At 39.3% G+C, this 20,004-nt stretch overlaps 1 protein-coding gene across 1 annotated transcript in view; it reads right to left on the bottom strand.

The window, feature by feature from the left end:
• LOC140947609 (sushi, von Willebrand factor type A, EGF and pentraxin domain-containing protein 1-like) overlaps nucleotides 1-18,195 on the bottom strand; it is a 52,223-nt gene extending 34,028 nt beyond the window's left edge. The window contains exons 1-10 of the mRNA XM_073396758.1: nucleotides 17,442-18,195; nucleotides 15,487-15,648; nucleotides 14,671-14,832; nucleotides 12,833-13,033; nucleotides 9,503-9,706; nucleotides 8,254-8,466; nucleotides 7,124-7,417; nucleotides 4,986-5,234; nucleotides 3,903-4,109; nucleotides 3,322-3,566 (exon numbers count right to left, since the gene is read on the bottom strand). Of these exons, the coding sequence (XP_073252859.1) occupies nucleotides 3,322-3,566; nucleotides 3,903-4,109; nucleotides 4,986-5,234; nucleotides 7,124-7,417; nucleotides 8,254-8,466; nucleotides 9,503-9,706; nucleotides 12,833-13,033; nucleotides 14,671-14,832; nucleotides 15,487-15,648; nucleotides 17,442-18,156 (2,652 nt within the window). The 5' untranslated portion in view covers nucleotides 18,157-18,195. The remainder of the gene's footprint in view (nucleotides 1-3,321; nucleotides 3,567-3,902; nucleotides 4,110-4,985; nucleotides 5,235-7,123; nucleotides 7,418-8,253; nucleotides 8,467-9,502; nucleotides 9,707-12,832; nucleotides 13,034-14,670; nucleotides 14,833-15,486; nucleotides 15,649-17,441) is intronic.
• Between the last annotated feature and the right edge of the window lie 1,809 nt (nucleotides 18,196-20,004).

Here is a 20,004-nt window from a genome sequence, read left to right as displayed (position 1 = left end):
TTCAAATTGCAGGTTTCTCTTTGATTGGCTGATTTAATTGGGATCAGCTAAGGTGACATAAGTGGGCGGCATTCGAAAAATCATGGTTCTCTGGCAGGTGGTATTTCTCGCGGCTTCGCCGCTCGTGACGGCTCCGCCGTCAAATCTCACTCGACTATATTACAACGGCTCCTCCACCAAATCTCACTCGACTACTACACAATACCGCCAGCTACGCAGCGACTATATTACAACGGCTCCTCCGCCAAATCTCACTCGACTACTACACAATACCGCCAGCTACGCAGGCTACACTAACCCTGTCAAAGCCTTCAATGGAATGTGTGTGCGGCTCATCACGTCAATAACTTTTCCAGTAATGTGGTCGAGCGTGTTGATTTCAGTGACTCGAGAATGGCGCTACTGTGGGCTGGTTTATAAGTTTTTCCTAATAAATAACAAAGAGTTAAAGTGTTCGTTTGTCCGGTGCCGAAAATATCACAAGTCATGATCAAATGGCGCCGCCGAGCTTTACATCTCGGTAAATTTACTTTGTGACTCAAAGGCCGCCGAGCTACACAACTCGGTAAATTTACTTCACATCACGGTAGATTTACTTTGTGGCACAACAGCTGCACAACGGCTGCCGAGCTACACAACTCGGTAGATTTACTTTGTGACACAACGGCCGACGAACTAAACCCGGTTTGATGTATGCACCAGGAGTCGCAGACATTTTCCAGACAAGGACAAATCATGCTGAAAAATATGAAGGCTTAATCCAAAGTAAAATTTAACAGCAAACTTCTGAAAGATAAAGGCTTTGGACAATTCAGCAATCACAGATCGATGTACGCTTTAGGAAGATTCAGCAAACTTTTTAAAAGATGAACGCTTTACGAAGACAGAATATCAGACCTCAGCAAACCTTTGAAAGATGAACGCAACACGTGAGTTAGCGCGTCAAAGTGAGGCAAAACGTAAGCAAGCTTCTCAAAGGGAGGCAAATGTGTGTCGACGACGAAAATGCAATCTCAAAAAAACCTCCCTTATTAATTGCACAGGACACCCAATAATGCACAGAACACCCAACACAAATTAGGGGTTGCGTTCTCGTACCACGTACGCAATGAATTAGAAAAAATCCACTGTAATGCTTTGAACCCGGGTCATTTGCTTTATAGCCTACATCCATATCCACTACACCATCGAGGATTAGCTGCCAAATCCAATAATTTTTTAAAATATACATGTTCTTATGCCGTATCCCATTACAATATTTGAAACCTAACCGTTTTCAGTTCAGTGCTTAACCCTAATCACTGCAGATCAGTGCTTAACTCTCTACTATGTTCTCTCCATAACTGGCGCTCTGTAGTTTTGGTTTCTTCAGCTATTCTAGCCTCATTCTCTTTCCCGTCTCGTTCTATTATGGAAATAATGCGTTGTGTAAAATTCATAAGGTGCCCAATGTGGCTTCACTCGATGTTATCTAACGCTAATCCATTGAGGTGACGTGTTTTTTTTAAGTTATCCGCTGACCAGTTATTAGTTGTTGTTTTTTTAATGATCGCGGGCTCAGGTCCAAAATTTCTCCTTGTCAAAGAAACTGTGTCTTGTAGTTTCGATCGCATCGCCGGGTTCGTTTCGGTTCAGTGAACACGACCTCAAAAGACCTCTTAGGCGCACATGTTGAAAATTTTTTCCGGTGTTTTTTATTGTATAACCATTTTAAGAATAGCGCTAAACAGGCCATATAATAAATAGCTTATTAACCTTGTCCGTTCGATGATTACAGGGAAATCTCAGACCAAGGCCTTGATGTATTGACCTCGCTATCCCTTGGTCAGTATATCAGGCCCTATTGTATGTCTCGGTCTGAGATTTCCCTGTAATGACCGTACGGACGAGGTTAATAGCGGAGCTACTTGCGCGCGCGGAAAGCCCGGCATACCCAAAGGAAAATGGAAACCTATCGATACCAGAAATTTGGTAAACTGAAGTTTCTTGTGTTCGTTGTTAATTTCGTTTGCGGAGGGCTTCGCCACGGAATTCAAGTCCAACATGCAGGCTTCTTTCAGCAGAGTACAGAAAATGTTTCGGGACTCACTTACTCACTTTCAGGAGCTGCAACCAAGGTGAGTCTGAGTATTTATTACACTTTTGTCTCGTTTGAGTTTTGTTGTAAAGTCAGGCGTAATTATTTCATGTCATGACGTGTCATGAAGAATTGATGTCAGTGGCCTCGAGTTCAATAAAAGCTTACACAAGCTTAAATGATTTTCTGGTTGCAAATGGAAAGAGAAATTGTTTAATAGCGAATACCCACTTCTAGTGACTGCCGGAGAGTCAGGATAATTAACAAAATTCTTGCTTGAAGGAGTGTTCGTCTATTTTAAAGGCTCAGCCTCACAAACCGGCTAAAACAAACAAACAAACAAACACGAAAAAACGGAAAGGTTTTCGGAAACTCTTCTTGCTGTCTTGAATAAAAAGTGTTGTTATTGTACATGTTTAATTTATGTTTTATTCACGTTTTGATTGTCAGTCATAATTTTGCACGGTTCCGTGTAGCGATTTTTCCCTCTCACGACGCGTAAATAAAATGTCTGAAAATGGTACATGGCGTGCTTTGTGCCTTACAGATTAACTCACAAAAGTACATAAAAGTTTTGTCGATTATTTTCCCGAGAGAATCCTACTTTTTTCGCATTTTTGGAATACGTTATTTATTGTTATTACGTTTATAATTTCTAGTTTAAGTCCAGCGCCGATTTAACCGTATTAAAATACACAGCATACAAAGACGGCAAAATTATAGTTATTCATAGGGGGAAATGTCAAATAAGTTATCAACCTCCCTGGGTCTTTTCGCCAGAAGAAACAAAAAGTTAATAACCGACTCTACAGCAAAGGTTACTGAGTATCAGATATTGTGGTGTATAATCTAAAGGGTAGTGTACACGTAACAGTTTGTCGGTCCCATTTTGCAAAGAAGACATATTCTAATCACAAAAATCGCCTATAAACATAAACTGTGAACTGGACGCAGCGAAAGAGTTCCGAGAACGACAACCAGCCTTTATAAAAGATTAAATTTCATGGCCTACAAGCTTCTCAAAGGGGTGTGCTGGGACAGAGAGTGGGGAGGGAGGGGGAGGGGGGGTATGGGTAAGAATTCCTTCCAAGACTATTACTGTGATCGAATTTGATTTATAATTTTCTCTTTTTGCAATAAAATCGTTTTTTTTTAAATGCTTTTAATCAATTAAAAGTATATAAATGGACGCGTCGCTTTTAGCTTAGGCTAAATCTATGAATTAAGTAGTATGCAATTCATACCGTCCTGGTGGCAGCACGCTTCCTTCGTCTTTCCACAGCAGTAACATTGCCACAATAGACTTGAACTGTATCCTTGTTGCACTGTGCGGGTACATCTTTACAAAATAAGGGTAGTACCGGGCCGTTGTTCATAAGATTCAAAAAGTTGCCCTTAATTGCGTCTTGTGTGTTAGGATCATTACAGTCTCCAGTAAAGTAGAAAAACGGAAAACTCCTTATCAATGCATTACTAGGGTTTACCGTATCTGTTAAGAATAAATAATAAAATATTCCCTTTTAGTATTTACCAAATCAGTAAATAGCAATTTTCGCACGTTTTGATTGGCTCCCGTAACTCGGAATATCCTTGGATATTCACTGTTTTGCGACCGGAGCCAAGATGGCGTCTCGCTTCGAGGCATTTTCCGAATACGAAATTTGAGCTGTTAACGAAGCAAGTGTAAAAACAAATAACAAGAACGCGAATATCCTTGGCTTGTCGGTGTTTACAGGTAGGTAATCGCTATGGTAGGTAATTGCTTACGAAAGGTGGTCGCACATGGAGGTTCGAATGCAACGTATTAGAAATTCATCGCACTTACTTGCGCAGTCTGGCCATGGTAGCCTGGCATCGAACGGAGCGATTGAGAAATATTTCCATACTCCACCAGAGCAGTAATAGGTAAAGGGAGGAGTGAACACAAAGTCAAAACCATTTTTACACTGGACTTGGACACTCGGGTCCGCTCCAATGTAGTTCACCACCAAAGCGCCATTTTTTGGTGGCGCGTAAAGAGGACACGTCTTCTCTGCAACATAAATAAACCTAATCAAACAACAGGTATGGAAAGAAAAAAAATATATGAGCGAAAAAGTAAAAAGTAACATTGTAATATCATGGGTGCCAAATTACTCCTTAATTTTGGCGCGAAATTTCCTATCTAATTTTATAACTTCACATGTGAAATCACAAAATTGCCATGGCAACGTTCCGTACGTCTCAGTACCAAGATGACGCCGAAGTTTTAAAATGTTACGAATGAAGATGTCTGCGCATTTAAAGACGCTTCAGAAAACCTAAACGCACGATGGAGTACTAATTAATGCAATTGCACAAGGGAACGTAAAAAGTTGAGGAGGACGGGGCAAATGAATAGGAAGCTGGTTAAACGTAAACAGAAAGCAAAGCAACAAATTTTATCGGAGAATTAGAAACAAAAGTTTGAAAGCTTGCGAGATGTTTTCTGTGATAGAAAACTCGACCGGAACCAAAAAGCCTAGAGAAGGCTTAAGTTGTGGCAGAGTTTTTCCAAAACATTGGGCGTAAAGAAAGAGTCGGAGTCGTAAAGAAGCGTAAAACTTAATTATCTGGTGAAAACGGCGCCCAGATTCCGCAGACGGGTCATAGGCTGAAGCGCAAGAATTAAAATCACAAAGCGTATAAACGTTGATTGTGGTCACTAGATCGTAAACGACGGAGTCATAAGCGGAGTCGGAAGAATATGGAAACGTCCTGATCGGCTTCCGACTCCGATTCCATGCGCGTATGACTCCGCTTATGACTCCGATTTTTGATTTTCACAAGGTCATAAGCGCTCTTACGACTTCTCTTACGATTCCGGAAACCAGCCTTTAAACGCGGTTACGTAGGGGACTAACAAATGAGCGAATTGATAAATACTTACTTTTAAGTGTTATCCTGAAAGAACAGTTTCTGTTTACGTTATTTTGCTGATCGGTGACGGTGTATACAACTTCATAAACACCGGGCACTGTAAACTTATCCCCAGATTGCCGGTTTGAGGAGATTATGGGATTTTGGCCAGAGTTATCAGAACAATTTGCCCTCGGCCAGTTTACTCGGATTTCAGACAGAGTTGCGTTGTCGATCAACTGATTAGGTGGACAGAAACCACAAGTCGGTGGCTCGGTATCTAAAATAGAAAACAAAACACGTAGTATATGATGACTCTGGCAAATTACCCTCCTATCACTACCCCCCACCTAACATTTTGCCCTAAGTAAGAAATTAAAAAAAATCTGTTTAAATGCAGAGGTCCTCGCAACGCGTAAATATAACTGACTGGTTCCTCTTGCCGGATCTCTAATCAAAGAGATACTGTAGCCAGACGTCACTAAAAGTGTGAAGGAAAACAAAACTCAATGCAGCGCTGGCACTACGGCAAAGGGCTGATTTATTATAGGCCAATATTTTGGGCCAGAACTATACCGGAGAAAATATCTTTAACGGCTCCTGAAATTTGAATTTAATTTCACATATCATGGTTTATAATTAACTACAATTATTAATACTAGATAGAATAAGATACAGGTAAATAAATATACAAGAAAAATAGAAGTAGAAACAGTTCAATGTTCATTCCTTCGGTTAAGACCGTCTGGTGACAGGGTTTTGCCTCTAGCTATGAGGTTAACCTTCAGTTTGGGGGAAAGGGGGTGGGGGAAAGCGGGTGGGGGGGGGGGAAGTATATATAGGAAGGCAATTTCCCGAACTATTAGACTAATCCAAAAACGTTATAAGATACTTAGGGTCGGTTATTCAAACGAAGCTTAACTGAATAGACCGCGGTTAAAGAAATTATTGAACTGTTCTCTCTGTTCTCTCCCTGAGCGGGTTATTTTAACTGGATAAATGTCTCTCTAGTGTACCCCATAAGTTGCCGTGAAACTGTTCACGACAAACAGTGTTTAGATAAAAGCGTTGGGCATACTGAAAATGGCTTAGAACGCGGTTTTGTTAAACACTGGCTAAACTCCGTTTAAATAACTGGCCTTTAGACTCTGAGTAAAGGAAAAAATTAAAATAAAATAAAGACAATAAAAAGCGTCAATAACAAGTGTGAATATCTTGACACAATTTCCCAACTGAGCTTTTAAATTTTACACTTTATATCATTATTTCTATAGTTTTCCATCAACTAAAGCCTACAAATCCAACCACTGCTTATCGCTCCCCACAGCTAGGAAGGTTTTGCGAGAGAGAAGTGTGCGATTTCGGCCCCAAAACGTCCACACTGATGACATAAGTCTTTAATGTTTACATAATTAATCTAGTAGTTAGGGGGGTGCGGATGTAAATTTGTAAAATGGTCTGTTATCCTCAAGTTTTGAGCTCTTCTGCGAACGAGCGGTATCAAAACTCAAATGCTTCTTGCAAAGAAGAATGTACTCCACGAATAATGACTATTTCTATTAGGTTTACCGCGTTTATATTTTGTCTTGTATGCATTCAATTCCCCCTTGGAACTCAGAATTTTTTTAGTTCTTCTCGAAGAACATACCCTCCGTTCTATTTATTCCATGTAAACCAGGCCCAGTAAAACAAACAACCAACAAGGCCATCAAAAAATAAGAAAGCAAACAAACACAAATACAAAACACACAAAGACAAACGAATATTAGTCGTAAGATTTTTTTGGTACTTAAGTAATCGAGAGCTTGCAATTGGCATATCTAAATTGGTTTATGCGCGAGTTACTAGCCAGGGCCCTGAGTTGATCGAAGGCCGATTAGCGCCAAAAACTCAGAGTTATTTTTTTCTTTTTTGTTTTTGTTTGTTTGTATGTTTTTTATCTGGGTTTCTTTTTCTTTTTGTTCAAAAGCAATTCCCAGGGTAATTTTCTCTATTCTTTTTATAGCATCCACTCATCAAACTGTAGACAAAAAGAATAAAACTGAATTCGCGTTTTAAGCTTTCATATCTAAATTCACATTTCGCACTAACTCTAGGCTATCTTAACCCGCAGCTTCGTAAAACCCGGCCCAGGATCTCTTACTCTAAACAGTCAAACGGTTGACTTACCTCTAACCGTCACAGTAAATGAGCAATTTGCGGTATTATGAGCAGCATCTGTAACAGAATACTTGACTGAGTTCGTTCCTATACCCATTAGCTTTGGAAGTTTTGTATCGACGTTATTGCCACCTATGCTCAGCACAACGGTAAAAGAATCATTTTTGGTTATTCCAGGTTCATTTGCAACCAGCGAATTGTCATCAAAGTCGAACATCCAGTTTACAGTGGCAACATTTTTTCCTTTGTCGTTGTTAGCCGTAAGTGTTGGGCCAGGGCAGGACAGCGTTGGAGGCCTGAAATCTGGGTAAAACGTTTAAAAATTACAGAGGGATACGGTGGGGTACATATGAACATAGATTGGTAAAACTGTTTTTCTCCACCACCACCACCAGTCTTCCCGCCTTTCCTTTGTGTACATACATAAATAACACCCGAAGGCACCTACTTTACCCCGTGGAACTCAACATTTAACGATGCAAAATGAAGAAACATTTTACATCAGAGGTAACTCCGAGAACGTCTCTTTCAGTACCAAATATAATCTGGAGAAATAACATCCACATCATGCCACGGCATGATTGTGAACTTGTCACAACTAAGTTCGTGTTGACCTCTACTTCACTTTCTTCTTGAAGAAAATCCAAAGACAACTACAGTTGAAGAGTATGATCTCCTTTTACATCTCAATTTGGGCTCCTAAAGGTCTAGATCAAACGTCGCCGGCAATTCCCAGGCTCTTAAGAATACCGTAGACTCAATCTTATAAGCTCCCCCGTTACAGGCCCACCTGCTTGCCCAAAAGAGGCTTCTGATTATTAGTCCCCCTTCAAAAGTATTGAAGTGAATTTGATTTATTAGGACGTTTTAAGCTTAATTAAAAAAGAAATTCAAAACGTATTTTGATTAGCATTAATGCCAAAGCTTGTTTAAAAGCGGTTATAAGCTCCCGGTTCAGATAAAAGCCCCCCCCCCCCCCCCCCCCCCGTTTGTACAATCTCCTAAAACCCCTAAACAAGATCTATAAGCGCCGGCTAACAAGCGACAATTAACGGTATGCAGTTCTTCTGGGACACAACACTAGTTTACGCAGAATTTGTGGAGCGGCGGGGGAAAAAACAGAGGGAGATTTCCCTGACCTTTACACGTTGGACTTGTTGCTCTGTATTCCCACGTGCCATTCAGCTGACATTTTCTTGTGTCAGTTATCAAAGTTTTAGGACCATATGCAATGTGATACCCATCCGGGCATGCCAGCGTACAGGTGCTAAAGAAACGCTTCGTGCCATCGTCACAGTCGGCTGGAGTGTACGTACCGATAGACACTGTAGGTAGTGCTGGACAACGAACCTCTAGAAAAACAAACATTTAAAGAACGGTTATTGGCCATTTCTGAATTATTCCTTTTACTTGCATGTGATCCTCGCAGTTAAAGGCAGAACCTAAGCGGTTCACATCCACACTTATATCTTTAATTGCAATTTGCATACAAGTCATAGATGTAATAAATTTTTTGCATATTTAAAAACTCCAAAAAAAAACTGATTTATTCTCAGAAACAAAATCCAAACGAAAAATTTTACTTGAGGTGCTCTGGTTAGTGAGCCTGATTTTTACATGAGAAAAAAAGGATCATTATAAAATGATTATAAAGAGATCCGCCATGTTCTTCGCTCCTTACCAGGCCACAACGGTTTTAGATATAAAGCTAAAGTATTACTGGTGGTGATATTCACGATGGTGCAAAACCATCCTTAGCCTCCAACACAGACGAAGACAGCTTCATCACGCGTTCCCGCGCCACGACCCGTCTGTGAGGCAGGAGGGCGTGACGAAGCCCTACGAACGTCTGCACTGAAGACTTAACTATCCCTCAAATCCAACAGTTAAAGCTAATTTGAATTGGCTTCTTCATCAAACGTGCCAGATAGAAATCTGTAAAATATCTGTTCGGAGAAGCAAATATTGCCTAGAATTTTCTATTGCTTGAGGACCGCTACAAATTTCTAGATGACCGTTCCACTCATGTACAATTTTCGAATCTTATCTAATAAATTCCCTACGATTTTCTGAAGCTTAATTTTTCACATTTCACTCCCCGAGTAATGCTGTTTTTAGTAGAAAAAAAAAAACCTAAAGTGTTCTCATTAAAAAAAGTGATTGAGATAGGAATCAGAAAAATTCTCACATTCGGAAAGCGATAAATTGCATCTAAATTCCCTAGGATGACCAAATGGATACAAATTCTATAGCGCCGCTTAGAATGTATCTCTAGAGACCTCAAAAATACTCTGGACGGCCTAAAAAGTGTTTTCAACGTATTTAGGGGGAAATCGTCGTTGGGTGCCCCTGATAGGTAATGGCCCCCCTCCGTGATAAACTGCATACCTTTACAGGTCGGAGCAGAAGGTGACCACGTTTTGTCCAGCTGACATGTGTTTGTCTCGCTACCAATTCGATCGTAACCTTGCTGACATTTAAAGGTACACGTTGTTCTATAAGCATAGTTAGCCGATTGTTTACCATCCGCTCCCACGCATGTACCAGTGGTAGGATCCGCATAAGTAACTGATTGTATGGGGCAAGTTATCTCTAAAAACAACAAAAGACAATAAATGAATACACAAACCTTGCAGAGTTAATATGGTAATTTCTCTGGTAGAGTGAGAAATCAACAATTGAAACTTGAATGGGCCATTTTCGAGTACTAAAAACTCTCATTTTTAAAACGAACCTAGGTGCAAATGAGTTTTATTTGCATGAGAATAGAAATCATTTTCATATCAATGGCTTCACATTTAGCCTAGCTCTTTAACAGACGCTTGGAGCAACTCAGAAATAGCCTATTGTACATAAAGCTTTTCAGATAAAAACATAAAAGGCAAAAAGGTAAAACTAGAGAGAGCAAATAAAAAGCGAACCTACAACAAGCGTTACTGTTCCGTCGTTGTTGGAATCCTTGATTTTACCTGTATTTACAATTTTGGCATACGAGGCCTTCTTAAAAATGATGACCAAGCACTACGCGCTCAGTCATTCTTTTTTAGAAGGTCTAGAAGCTCAGGCATTACTCTATATTTATGAAAACCTAAAATAATATTCTCTGCAGACCTACCAGGCCTCGTTGCTCGGGTCTCAGGACTTTAAAGATGTCGCCTATACATCTGAGGCCAATCACAATGGTTGGACAGCGTTTTTTTTTGGCGGCGCCCAAATAGAGTAATCGAGATTGCTTGTTTTGATTCAAAGTTGCAATAGGCACGCAATACGTGCGAACGTAAACAAGCTAAGTAAACAAGCCAATCGACGCGAAAGTCTGCGGTGCGATGTGTCACGACACAGCATTTATCCTCGTTACAATACGTCCCACAGCTAATGCACGGCAAACATATCGGCAATAGAAAACAAACGTATTGAAAAAACAAGGTACACCGAGTGATACAAACTATTACATAATTTAAATTTTTCCTTTAGAAAATAATTGTCCTCGCAGCACACGGCGTGAGTCTTTCTAACACGGACCATAGGTACCTATCATTGCCTTTTTTTCATTGAACAGACTTTTCATTGCTAGCAATGGCTTATTGCCGAGAGTTTGACAAAATTTTTCCCTCAGTTTTCGAGAGCCAAAGAAGATGTCACGCAAAATTCCGTGACCATGCATGAGATAAATAAGGGTAATATTGAATGAAGCAATGCAGATTTTCGGAAAGGTGGTGATTTCTTAAAATTTTATTGAGCAAAATGATCTCATAAACAAGTTGCATTCTTCCACGTTCGAACCCTTAAAGGGGCAGAGTCCAACACTTTCACGTGTAAACCGCGTTCATGACAGTTATTTTTAGACGCCTGGGTTAATTAGATTAAGTCATATTCTCTCATACACAGACGACGAAAGCGGCAAATTCCAAAGATTTTACGTGCAAACCGTGTAACAGTACAACTCACAGTAAGGGCCTGATCACATGCGCCGGGCTGGTTCGGTTTGTTTGGCTGGCTAGCTCTGCCGAGGTGACTTTTATCCCATTATTACATGAAAAGGGCCAGCCGTGAGCCGCCATTTTTGTATGGAGATTGGAAGCAATGCGCATGAGTAGTGTGTTACCTGCTGTCCTGTTTCTTGCTTAGTTCATTCGTCAGGCCGCTCAGCAAGAGTGATTACTTGGAAAATTCCCACACGGGATCCCGGCGTCACAATACTGGGATCCTAGCTAACCGGCGGACTAGCCCGGTTGTTATATAATCACAAAGTTGATTTTTGTTGACTTTAACTAAGATGCCAAGATCTCTGCAAAGCAAGCCATCCCCGGTTGATATAATAGGGCCCTAAGTTCTGTAGCAAGATTTTACGCCCTCCAACTTGACCTAACCAAATTTTCAAAGCCCCCGAACACACAAAAAAATTCAGCCCCACCCTCTCAATATCTTCATACCCCCCTTCTCTATATTAAATGAACTTTCCCCATCCACGTTCTTTGCATACAAACATAAAAAATCGACCGAAAAAAAATCCTAAACAGAAAGCCTAGCAAATGTTTAAAATAAGTACAAGCATATTTTCTACTATTGATAAGATCTTTCACAACCACCACTTCATTAAAACAGACTATAACTACACTTTCCCTTCATAACCAAATAAGCACTCCCATAAATACCTCACTGGAACGCTTAAAATCTTTCACCTTCCAAAAACAAAATCGTTTTTTGTTACTTCATATTACATTCTATGAGAAACCAGTTTCAATGATTAAGAAACTACATCCATTATCTTACCAATCAGCGACGTCTAATATAACATCTCAACCAACCCCTAAAATATTCAAGGCTACTGAACTACTCACACATCCCTAATACACGTAAAAAAAAAAACATCACACACGCGCGTAGTGCTTCGATGCCCAAATGTACGCTCCCACAGCGTCTTGTTTCCTTATTACAAATCCTTCATGTGGTAATGAACTATTGAGTAAGATCTTTGTTGCGCATGTGCTGCTTGTACCGAGATACAGTTTCAAGCCTAGGTCTACTACCCGTGCGCTTACTACTGCAACTCAGTTACGACCAGCGGTTTATCGATTACCGGATGCTGGCACTGGGAAATTCAGTTTGACAATACAGAACAAGATTGATTGGTCCAAACGCTTGGGTATTGACCACTTCAAGGCGTTACCCGTTTCATGCAGAGCTTCCTTTTCAATAGGGCTTTGCTCGCGGGTTGTGCCACTATAAACTAAAATTTCAATCATTGCTTTTAAGGTCAACTAGCTACATTAGCGATTTAGTTAGCATGAATTATTATACGCATCTGAGAAACTACCCATCTACCCCTCCAGTAAGCCAACATTTTGCCCTAAGTGAGAAATAAGTGTCAATGTTGGCTTAGGGGATGGGTAGGTGGGCAGTTAGGTCCTGTTCCGCATATTCATTAAGATCAAATTACAGTATTGTTTTAGAACGTCCTAAGGAGCGCATGCGGACAACTTTAGGCGCTAGATCGTTTACGCTGCCGCCCCTACATCGAGGAGCAGCCTTCAAACGCATATCCGTGAAAGACATTATTTTATTTATGAGCATTTTTCTTTTTTATCGGTTGTATATATTATAAATAATAAACTAGTATAACGGTAAACAATGAAAAGCGCTTTTGATCATTTTTAGGTTAAAAGGCGCAATAGCAAATTAGTAAATTGTTATAATTATCATTAATTATTAACTAACCTTCACATTTGGTAGGCGTCCCACTCCATTCCATTAAATTTACTCCGTTTGGGTCTTTTACAGTACACTGCCGACTGGCGGACCCTTTCAGTTCATATCCCTCATTACACTCAAACTCGCAGATCGCTTGGTACGCTCGGCCGCAGCTACCACCTTTTTTCTTTCCATGTGTAGGTGTAGCCAGCTCCTCGCAATAGCGGACTGTTTACAAAAAAGATCACCATGAATAGTGAAGGTAATAAACTGTATGTTCTGTGCAAAGGGGCTGTGTCGCAGTTGTCTAGTCTAGTTCACTTTTTAATAACTACCAATCACACGTCTTTATTCGCTACGAAAATTGACAAATTACTTGAGAATGACAAATAGCAGCCGAGAACGTGTCAAACAAATATGTCTCCCAAGCATTTTTTTAACGACGCAAACAACAATTGAATTTTGATACCTTTCGGGATCATTATACGTTTCTGGGAAACTGCCCACCTACCCCTCCCCTAAACCAACATTTTTCCCAAAGTGAGAAGAAAGTGTTAAGTTTGGCTTAGGGGAGGGGTAGGTGGGCAGTTTCCAAAACATATAATGATCCCAATTTTGCGCCACAGCTCCTTTAATTGATGTATAATATTTCACCCTTTCACTCCCAAATTTTAAAAAGTAAAGGTAATCCCAAAGAGGTTTCATTGAAATGATACTGAACACCACAGGTTCCATCCACGGGCTCAAAAGTTAGAACTACATACTAAAAAAAACTTTTCATGTAAAAGTACTGCTGAAGAGGTTCCGTTTGAATGGTAACACTATAGGATTAAATCCACGGGCTCAAAAGGTACAACTATATACTTAATAAATAGTGTCATGTGAAAGTACTGCTGAAGAGGTCTCATTTGAATGGTAATACCATAGGATTTGATACACAGGCTCAAAAATTAGAACTACATACTTAATATATTGTACCATGTGAAAGTACTGCTGAGGAGGATTTCTTTGAACGGTAAAACCACAGAACTTTATCCACTGAAATCAAAACCACCTTGTAACACTCCGTCGTTCACAGGGGGAGTAAAAGGGTTAGCAAGTTGCCGGGCAAGTTACAAGCATAGGCCTGTTCGACATCTTACACGAAGTCACCAAAGGAAAACCCAAGGTGGAAAAATCTGCTTGTTTATACTTTTCTGGGCTTTAATAGACAAGCTTAGAATGTAAAAGAGGTCTTGATAAACCATTGTTACTCAAAAAATCTGACTGTTATTAATTATCGTTATCAAATCTACGTTAAAAAGTGCTAAATTTCTTGGAGGAAACACGCTATTTAATAAATCTTATATGCCATGCGATCGGGGGAAATTGCGGGTGGGTGGGTGGGGAGGGGAGCTGTACTCCCCTATGGGCTAGATAGATATGTGCCGCCCGATATGTTAACTATGGTGTCGACCCTTAAACAGGGTATCATATTTGTCCTTTCTAGCATTGTGTTCCGGGTGTGATCGTTAGATACGGTACCTTAGTTGAATCAGCTAAATTCAAATTCGTACTAAAATGCCCAAATACACGAGAAACAAGTCATCTGTTACAACTGAACTGTTTCTGAGAGTCAAATCAATGAAGGTTTTGCTGGTTGATTAGCTTTAATTTCCTAATAGCTTTCGGCATCCCCCCAAAAATCTAAAAATTATTATAACTTGTTAGTTTTGCTATCTAGCTTAGCCTTTGTGTTTCCCAAAAGCAAAGGATTATTTATTATTATTATTATTATTATTATTATTATTATTATTATTATTATTATTATTATTACTATTATTATACTATTATTATCATAGTTTACAGATGACCAGTTCTCTTACTTGAGCAGTCTTGTCCATTATGTGGATTTCCGGCGTAACCTTCAAAACATTTGCAATCCAGTATAGATGTGCTTCCTGTTTTTGTGTGCCCAGAGTTAGCTGGACAAGGATAACAGTTTTTAGCAAAGCCAGTGAAATTCTTGTACGTTGATGGTGGGCATTCTGTTAAACAAACAAAGAATCAAAGAAAAAAAGAAAAACAAAAGCAAGAAATTAGTCAGATGGAATAAGAACTTTTTACTGTGCGTTGATGGTGGGCATAATGTTAAACAAAAAAACAAAGACAACCAAGCACGTAAAAACGAGACGTAAGTAGAAGAAACAAAAAAAAAAATCGCTGCTATCATTTAAGAATTGAAATCAAACAAGAGATTACATACTATAACCAAGCTGTTCATTTTGTGATACTGCTTGTAACGGTACGTAGTGGAATAAGGAGACACAAAGAACATTGCAGGGGACACTAAAAACTTTTGATTCTTTTATCGAAGGAGACTTAGGGCTTTTGAATGACACCACTCGCCTTTGGCTTTTATTCCCGCTGGAGTTTTAAACATTTTGACGTCAGTCATTTCAATAACATTTAAGAATGTGTTCTGGACAAGAGTGATTGAATCGCTCAATATACGTCTTTGCATAGGGGTAAGAAGTCACTATTTCGTATGGGTGGCCATCAATCACCTTGAATTTTGGGTTGGTATATGAACGAGATTCAGAAAAACAAAGACACGAACAAAATAAGCACACAAAAGTCAGTTGACTGATGATCGAGCCTGTGTAACCATATCTTACGCCATTTCTAATCTATACACTTACGAGTGCATTGTCCCACGAATCCTGAGCCCGCCATTCCAGTGGGGCAAGCGCATTTGTAGTCTCCGTACACTAAACCGCATGCGCAAGCTGCTATTGCGTCGCAATTGTTGTTACATTTGCTAGCACTCACTGTTTTCGTTTGCCATTTATATTCATACGGATCTAAAGACAAGAATAATAAGAAGAACAATGAAAGAATAATTAACATCTCTACGCATATTTTCTCCAATAAAACAATATTGGAAGTTTTGAAGTAAAGGAACTCTTGACTTCAAAGCTATGCTAAACTGTTTATGCTGGTATTTACTTATACATAAACTAAATTATAATCAAAGGCTACAAAATAATGTGGTTTTCTCTATAAAGGTCGCAGGCTTATCTGACTCGCTTTGAAAGCATAAGCTCACAATTTTTTGAAGGAATTGAAAACAATAGGCTTCTTGAGCACAGAGATAGAAATTTATGATCTAGATGCTAAGTAAAAAGTAGACATTTTTAGGCCACACTCGAGTATACTCAGCAACGCCATGGCTAAAGTACCGAGTGCTCGTCTCCATTCACCAGCTAAAGCGATAAGCACAAGGTACAGTCACTCGCATACAATTACATGTACGACAAGTCTATCCATTTTTCGAGTCTTAATAAAGTCTGCAAGTCCTCAGCTTCTACTTTCGTAATAAGAATGAGCAGTGATAAGAGATGTGAAAATATATTGGCGGGTTGTGTTGCGATAAAAGTATGGATGTGTGATTGCCGTTTCTAGTTTGCACTTAACGGTCTCGTTGATTTTGTGTAAGTTGCGAGATTGAAGGAATTTTCGCGGGGGACTAGAATCCTGAGAAATTTCACCCTGGAAGCTTTTTAAGATTTGCCGCCAACCTGATAACTTTTGATTAGAGAAACGCGCTCGACCTGCATATCATTCTGATTACCGCGTCACTGAGCCAATCAACTAAACATTGCTGATCATTTTTACGACAGCTCCTTCCAAACCACGAAAGTTGATCAAAATCCTGCGAACGTAGAAGCTGAGGATTCGTAGACTTTATTATAAATTTAGTTCTGATCAGTTATAAAATAAAACGACTTTGAATTTAACAAGTAAAACACTTCTCTCTTAAGAATTCAAGTACCTGAGATAATTTCCTTCAAGATATGATTTTTTTCTGGTAATTTGGATACATGTGTGGTTAGGCACATGAACCTTTTTCTTTATCAAGATTGATCAACGTAATGTAACCATACAAGGTGCATGGGGTGGACATTTCCTTGTTGTTGTTGTTGTTGTTTTTTTTTTTCCTTTCGGTATGTCCGGATAGTCACAGTTCAGTAAAATAAATGCAAGCGTGGAGAATGTCTGCTGAAAATCTTAACTCGTCCTGAACGTTTCAAGGGGCTGTGTCACGGCTAAATCTTCATTTTTTTGTTGTTGTTTTTAATAAATTCCAATTACGCTTCCTTATGCGCCATGAAACTTAACGTTTACCGGAAGAAGAATTTTTCTTGTAAACGATGAAATCACGGCTTCTTGTCCAACAAATGTAATTCCCAAGCATTGTACCAAACATTACAAACAATGAAAATGAACTTTGAAAAACTGTTAGGCTAACAAGTTTTCAAAAACCCACAACTTCAATCCGTTTTAATCTTCTTCATTTTTGTCCACCCGTGCCTACTTTTGTATTTGCTGTGTTATTAATTTCTTCTTTTAATGTTTTTCGCTATTATTTTTTTATGTTTCACTCAATTTGGTGACAGTTCCTACGGTTAGAATTTTGATAAAATTCGTGGCTCAGCTCCTTTAACATAACATTCTAATGTGGGTAAAGGGAACATCATCTCATCATCAAAGGAAGAAACGAATATCTCAAATTGCTTCTAAAGCCCTTATTTCGACTGACAACCAGACCTTAGAAAATAAAAAAAGTTAAGAAATTTTATTTAAGTTTCCTTACCCCCTCTCAGGTACGTGGCAAGCTCCGCAAACTGATCGAAGTTATTCAGATAGAAAGCATGCTTATTTTTGTCCTTTACAAGTCCTTGAAGTGCGGGAAAATTAACCCTTCCAACGCCAATAGCAAAGATCTCCACGTTTCCTGCTATAAGCTGCTTGGCAATGTTGGTTGGGTCCGGATCATTATAAGGCCAATTCCAATACCCATCTGTGAGAAGAATAACGACGGTTTTCAACTTGTTTAGGGGGCCTCTTTTCTGACCGCTTAACCTCCCAATGCAGACATCGTAGGCCAGTTGAAAGGCGTCCCTCATATTAGTCATCCACCCATTAATGCTGTGAGGCATCGGATTAAATTTCTCGTTGAATGTGCACTTCGTGTTTGCCAGGTCAGGGACGGAAACATAATCTATGAATATGGTAGCTTTTTCTCCAAACGGAATCACCTCAACACGGGTGGCTTCCATTCCTACACTTATTTCGTTCAGTAAATTTGTCACGAATTTTTTTTCCTCGTTAAAGTCGCTGCCGCGTAAACTGCCCGACGTGTCGATCAGAAAAAGTATATCCGATTTCTTGTTGTCAAAAGATAGGAATTGATTTCTTAACTTCAGGAGTTCTGTTTTGGATACATCAAGCCAGTCCTGGGATGACACGAACTGACAAATTCCAAAAAAGAAAACTGCGAAGCAGAGGAAAACTTTTATCTTCCCCATGGCATTCGCACTGATCAGACACGTTTTGTGTTTCTGCGAATGTCTACAGCGTTTCACTGAGCACGAGGGCTTGACCTTCAATACTCAGCTGATTACACTAATTACATCGGAATAATCTGATGGTAATTTTTGCTGCAGCTGAATTATTAGAATACAATCAATGAACACAAATGCACCTGTTGGATTCTCATCGGGGATGAATATGTCTCCGAAATAAGTTTGCACAAGGACTAGAGTTATCATTCGTATATTCCCGACAAGCACGAAAATTCCGCATTTATCACTTAATCTATATGTTAGTTACAAAATGTTTCATAAATCATCCGTTTTCAGTAATTTGCGCTGTTCAGACCCCATTCATTTCCCTTTACCTTTTTTTCATCAATCAAAAAAAGCAAGTCGGCTGTTTACATTCATTTTCTTCGAAGTTCTTCAAAACGTGCGCGTAACGTTAAAAAGTGATCCTTTCAAAAAGGAAGCAATATCCAAGTGCTGATAACAGTCTTTGAGTTTACTCCAAATCAAAATATTTTTTACCTTTTTTATTTCAATTAAGGCGACTCACGGCATAGCAAAAATATCGATCATCGGAAACGAGCGTTCGATGATGTTCAGGTAATTATAATAATTTCAAAGTGTCATGCATCCGTTCTATTTAATAGGCAAGCCAAAGAAAGCAACCACACAAAATGAACACTTCTTCTGTTCATGAATGGCTTGATTAAAAGGGAACTTAATGTATCTTCCCAAGTAATGTTCGGAGCAAATATTTTACAGCTGATCAAAGAGGAAAACTGGAATTGTAGATTAACATTTTACAATATTAAGTCTACAATTTTAGAGCACTACGGCTCAAAATTTTGACCAAAATATGGGCTTCTCTGTAGATTCCTCAAGCGTTGGGATGTTCCTTACAGAAATTTCTTCATATATATTTTGCAACTTTTTCATAGTGATGATCTAAGTGGAATAGGGCAGATTAAACTTTGACTTCGATTATCTCTTAGGCAACGAGCTTTAAGGGAGGTACTGGTAACTAACTTCTGGCCAGTGTTCCTCGCTCCTGTGTAAGAGGGTGCGAAATGGACTGACTTCTGGAAAATTCTAAATTCTGTGTACAACACATCGATCACGGGGCGTATTAGAGATTTGATCATATCATAAAACATAGTAAGGCTGAAATTATTAACATCGAAAGACTGATAAGTCATCAACAGACGCGCGACAGAAAAATGTCTTCATTTTTCAATTTTAAAACGCTAAACATAAATTTTTCCGGGTGAGGTTTTTAGTTTGCACTATGACAAACCGTTACTACAAGCCATTGACCTTGAATTTAACAAGAAGTGAAAATAAAAATTAGCACGCTTAACACTCACTTATCGAGTTCCTTCGCATGCGGTTGTGCAAAAGAAAGCGTACGTCAAGCAAACCCTCGCAAATACCCGCGTAGCAGCAGTGTTCCAGAGTTAAATACATGTTCGTTTCACAGAAAGTATGGGACGAAAAGAGTAACATAACTGACGTTCGTATCTCAGCGATTGACATCGGGTCTCTTAATTTAATACAGGTTCCACTGTGCTGTAGTTTGGGACAAGTTTATGTTGGTTACGCGAGTACTAATACTTGTTTCTGTTAATTTTGATTGTAAATTCAGTTGAATCTACCTCATTCGTTTTAATCAAACAAGAAACTTTAGAAATGAGTTGACTAAGGAAAGGAAGTTACAATCTCCATTCTTCAGAATCCGAAAGATCGTTTAACCCTCAGCGCAGTAGCTTCATCGACTATGCAATTGAAATCTTTAATTCGTCTTACAAAAATATTTCGTCGGTAGTAACTGCATAA

The sequence above is a fragment of the Porites lutea genome, chromosome 9 (assembly GCF_958299795.1).
Source record: "Porites lutea chromosome 9, jaPorLute2.1, whole genome shotgun sequence".
Classification (NCBI taxonomy): domain Eukaryota; kingdom Metazoa; phylum Cnidaria; class Anthozoa; order Scleractinia; family Poritidae; genus Porites; species Porites lutea.
This window is presented reverse-complemented; position numbering and strand designations above follow the sequence as displayed.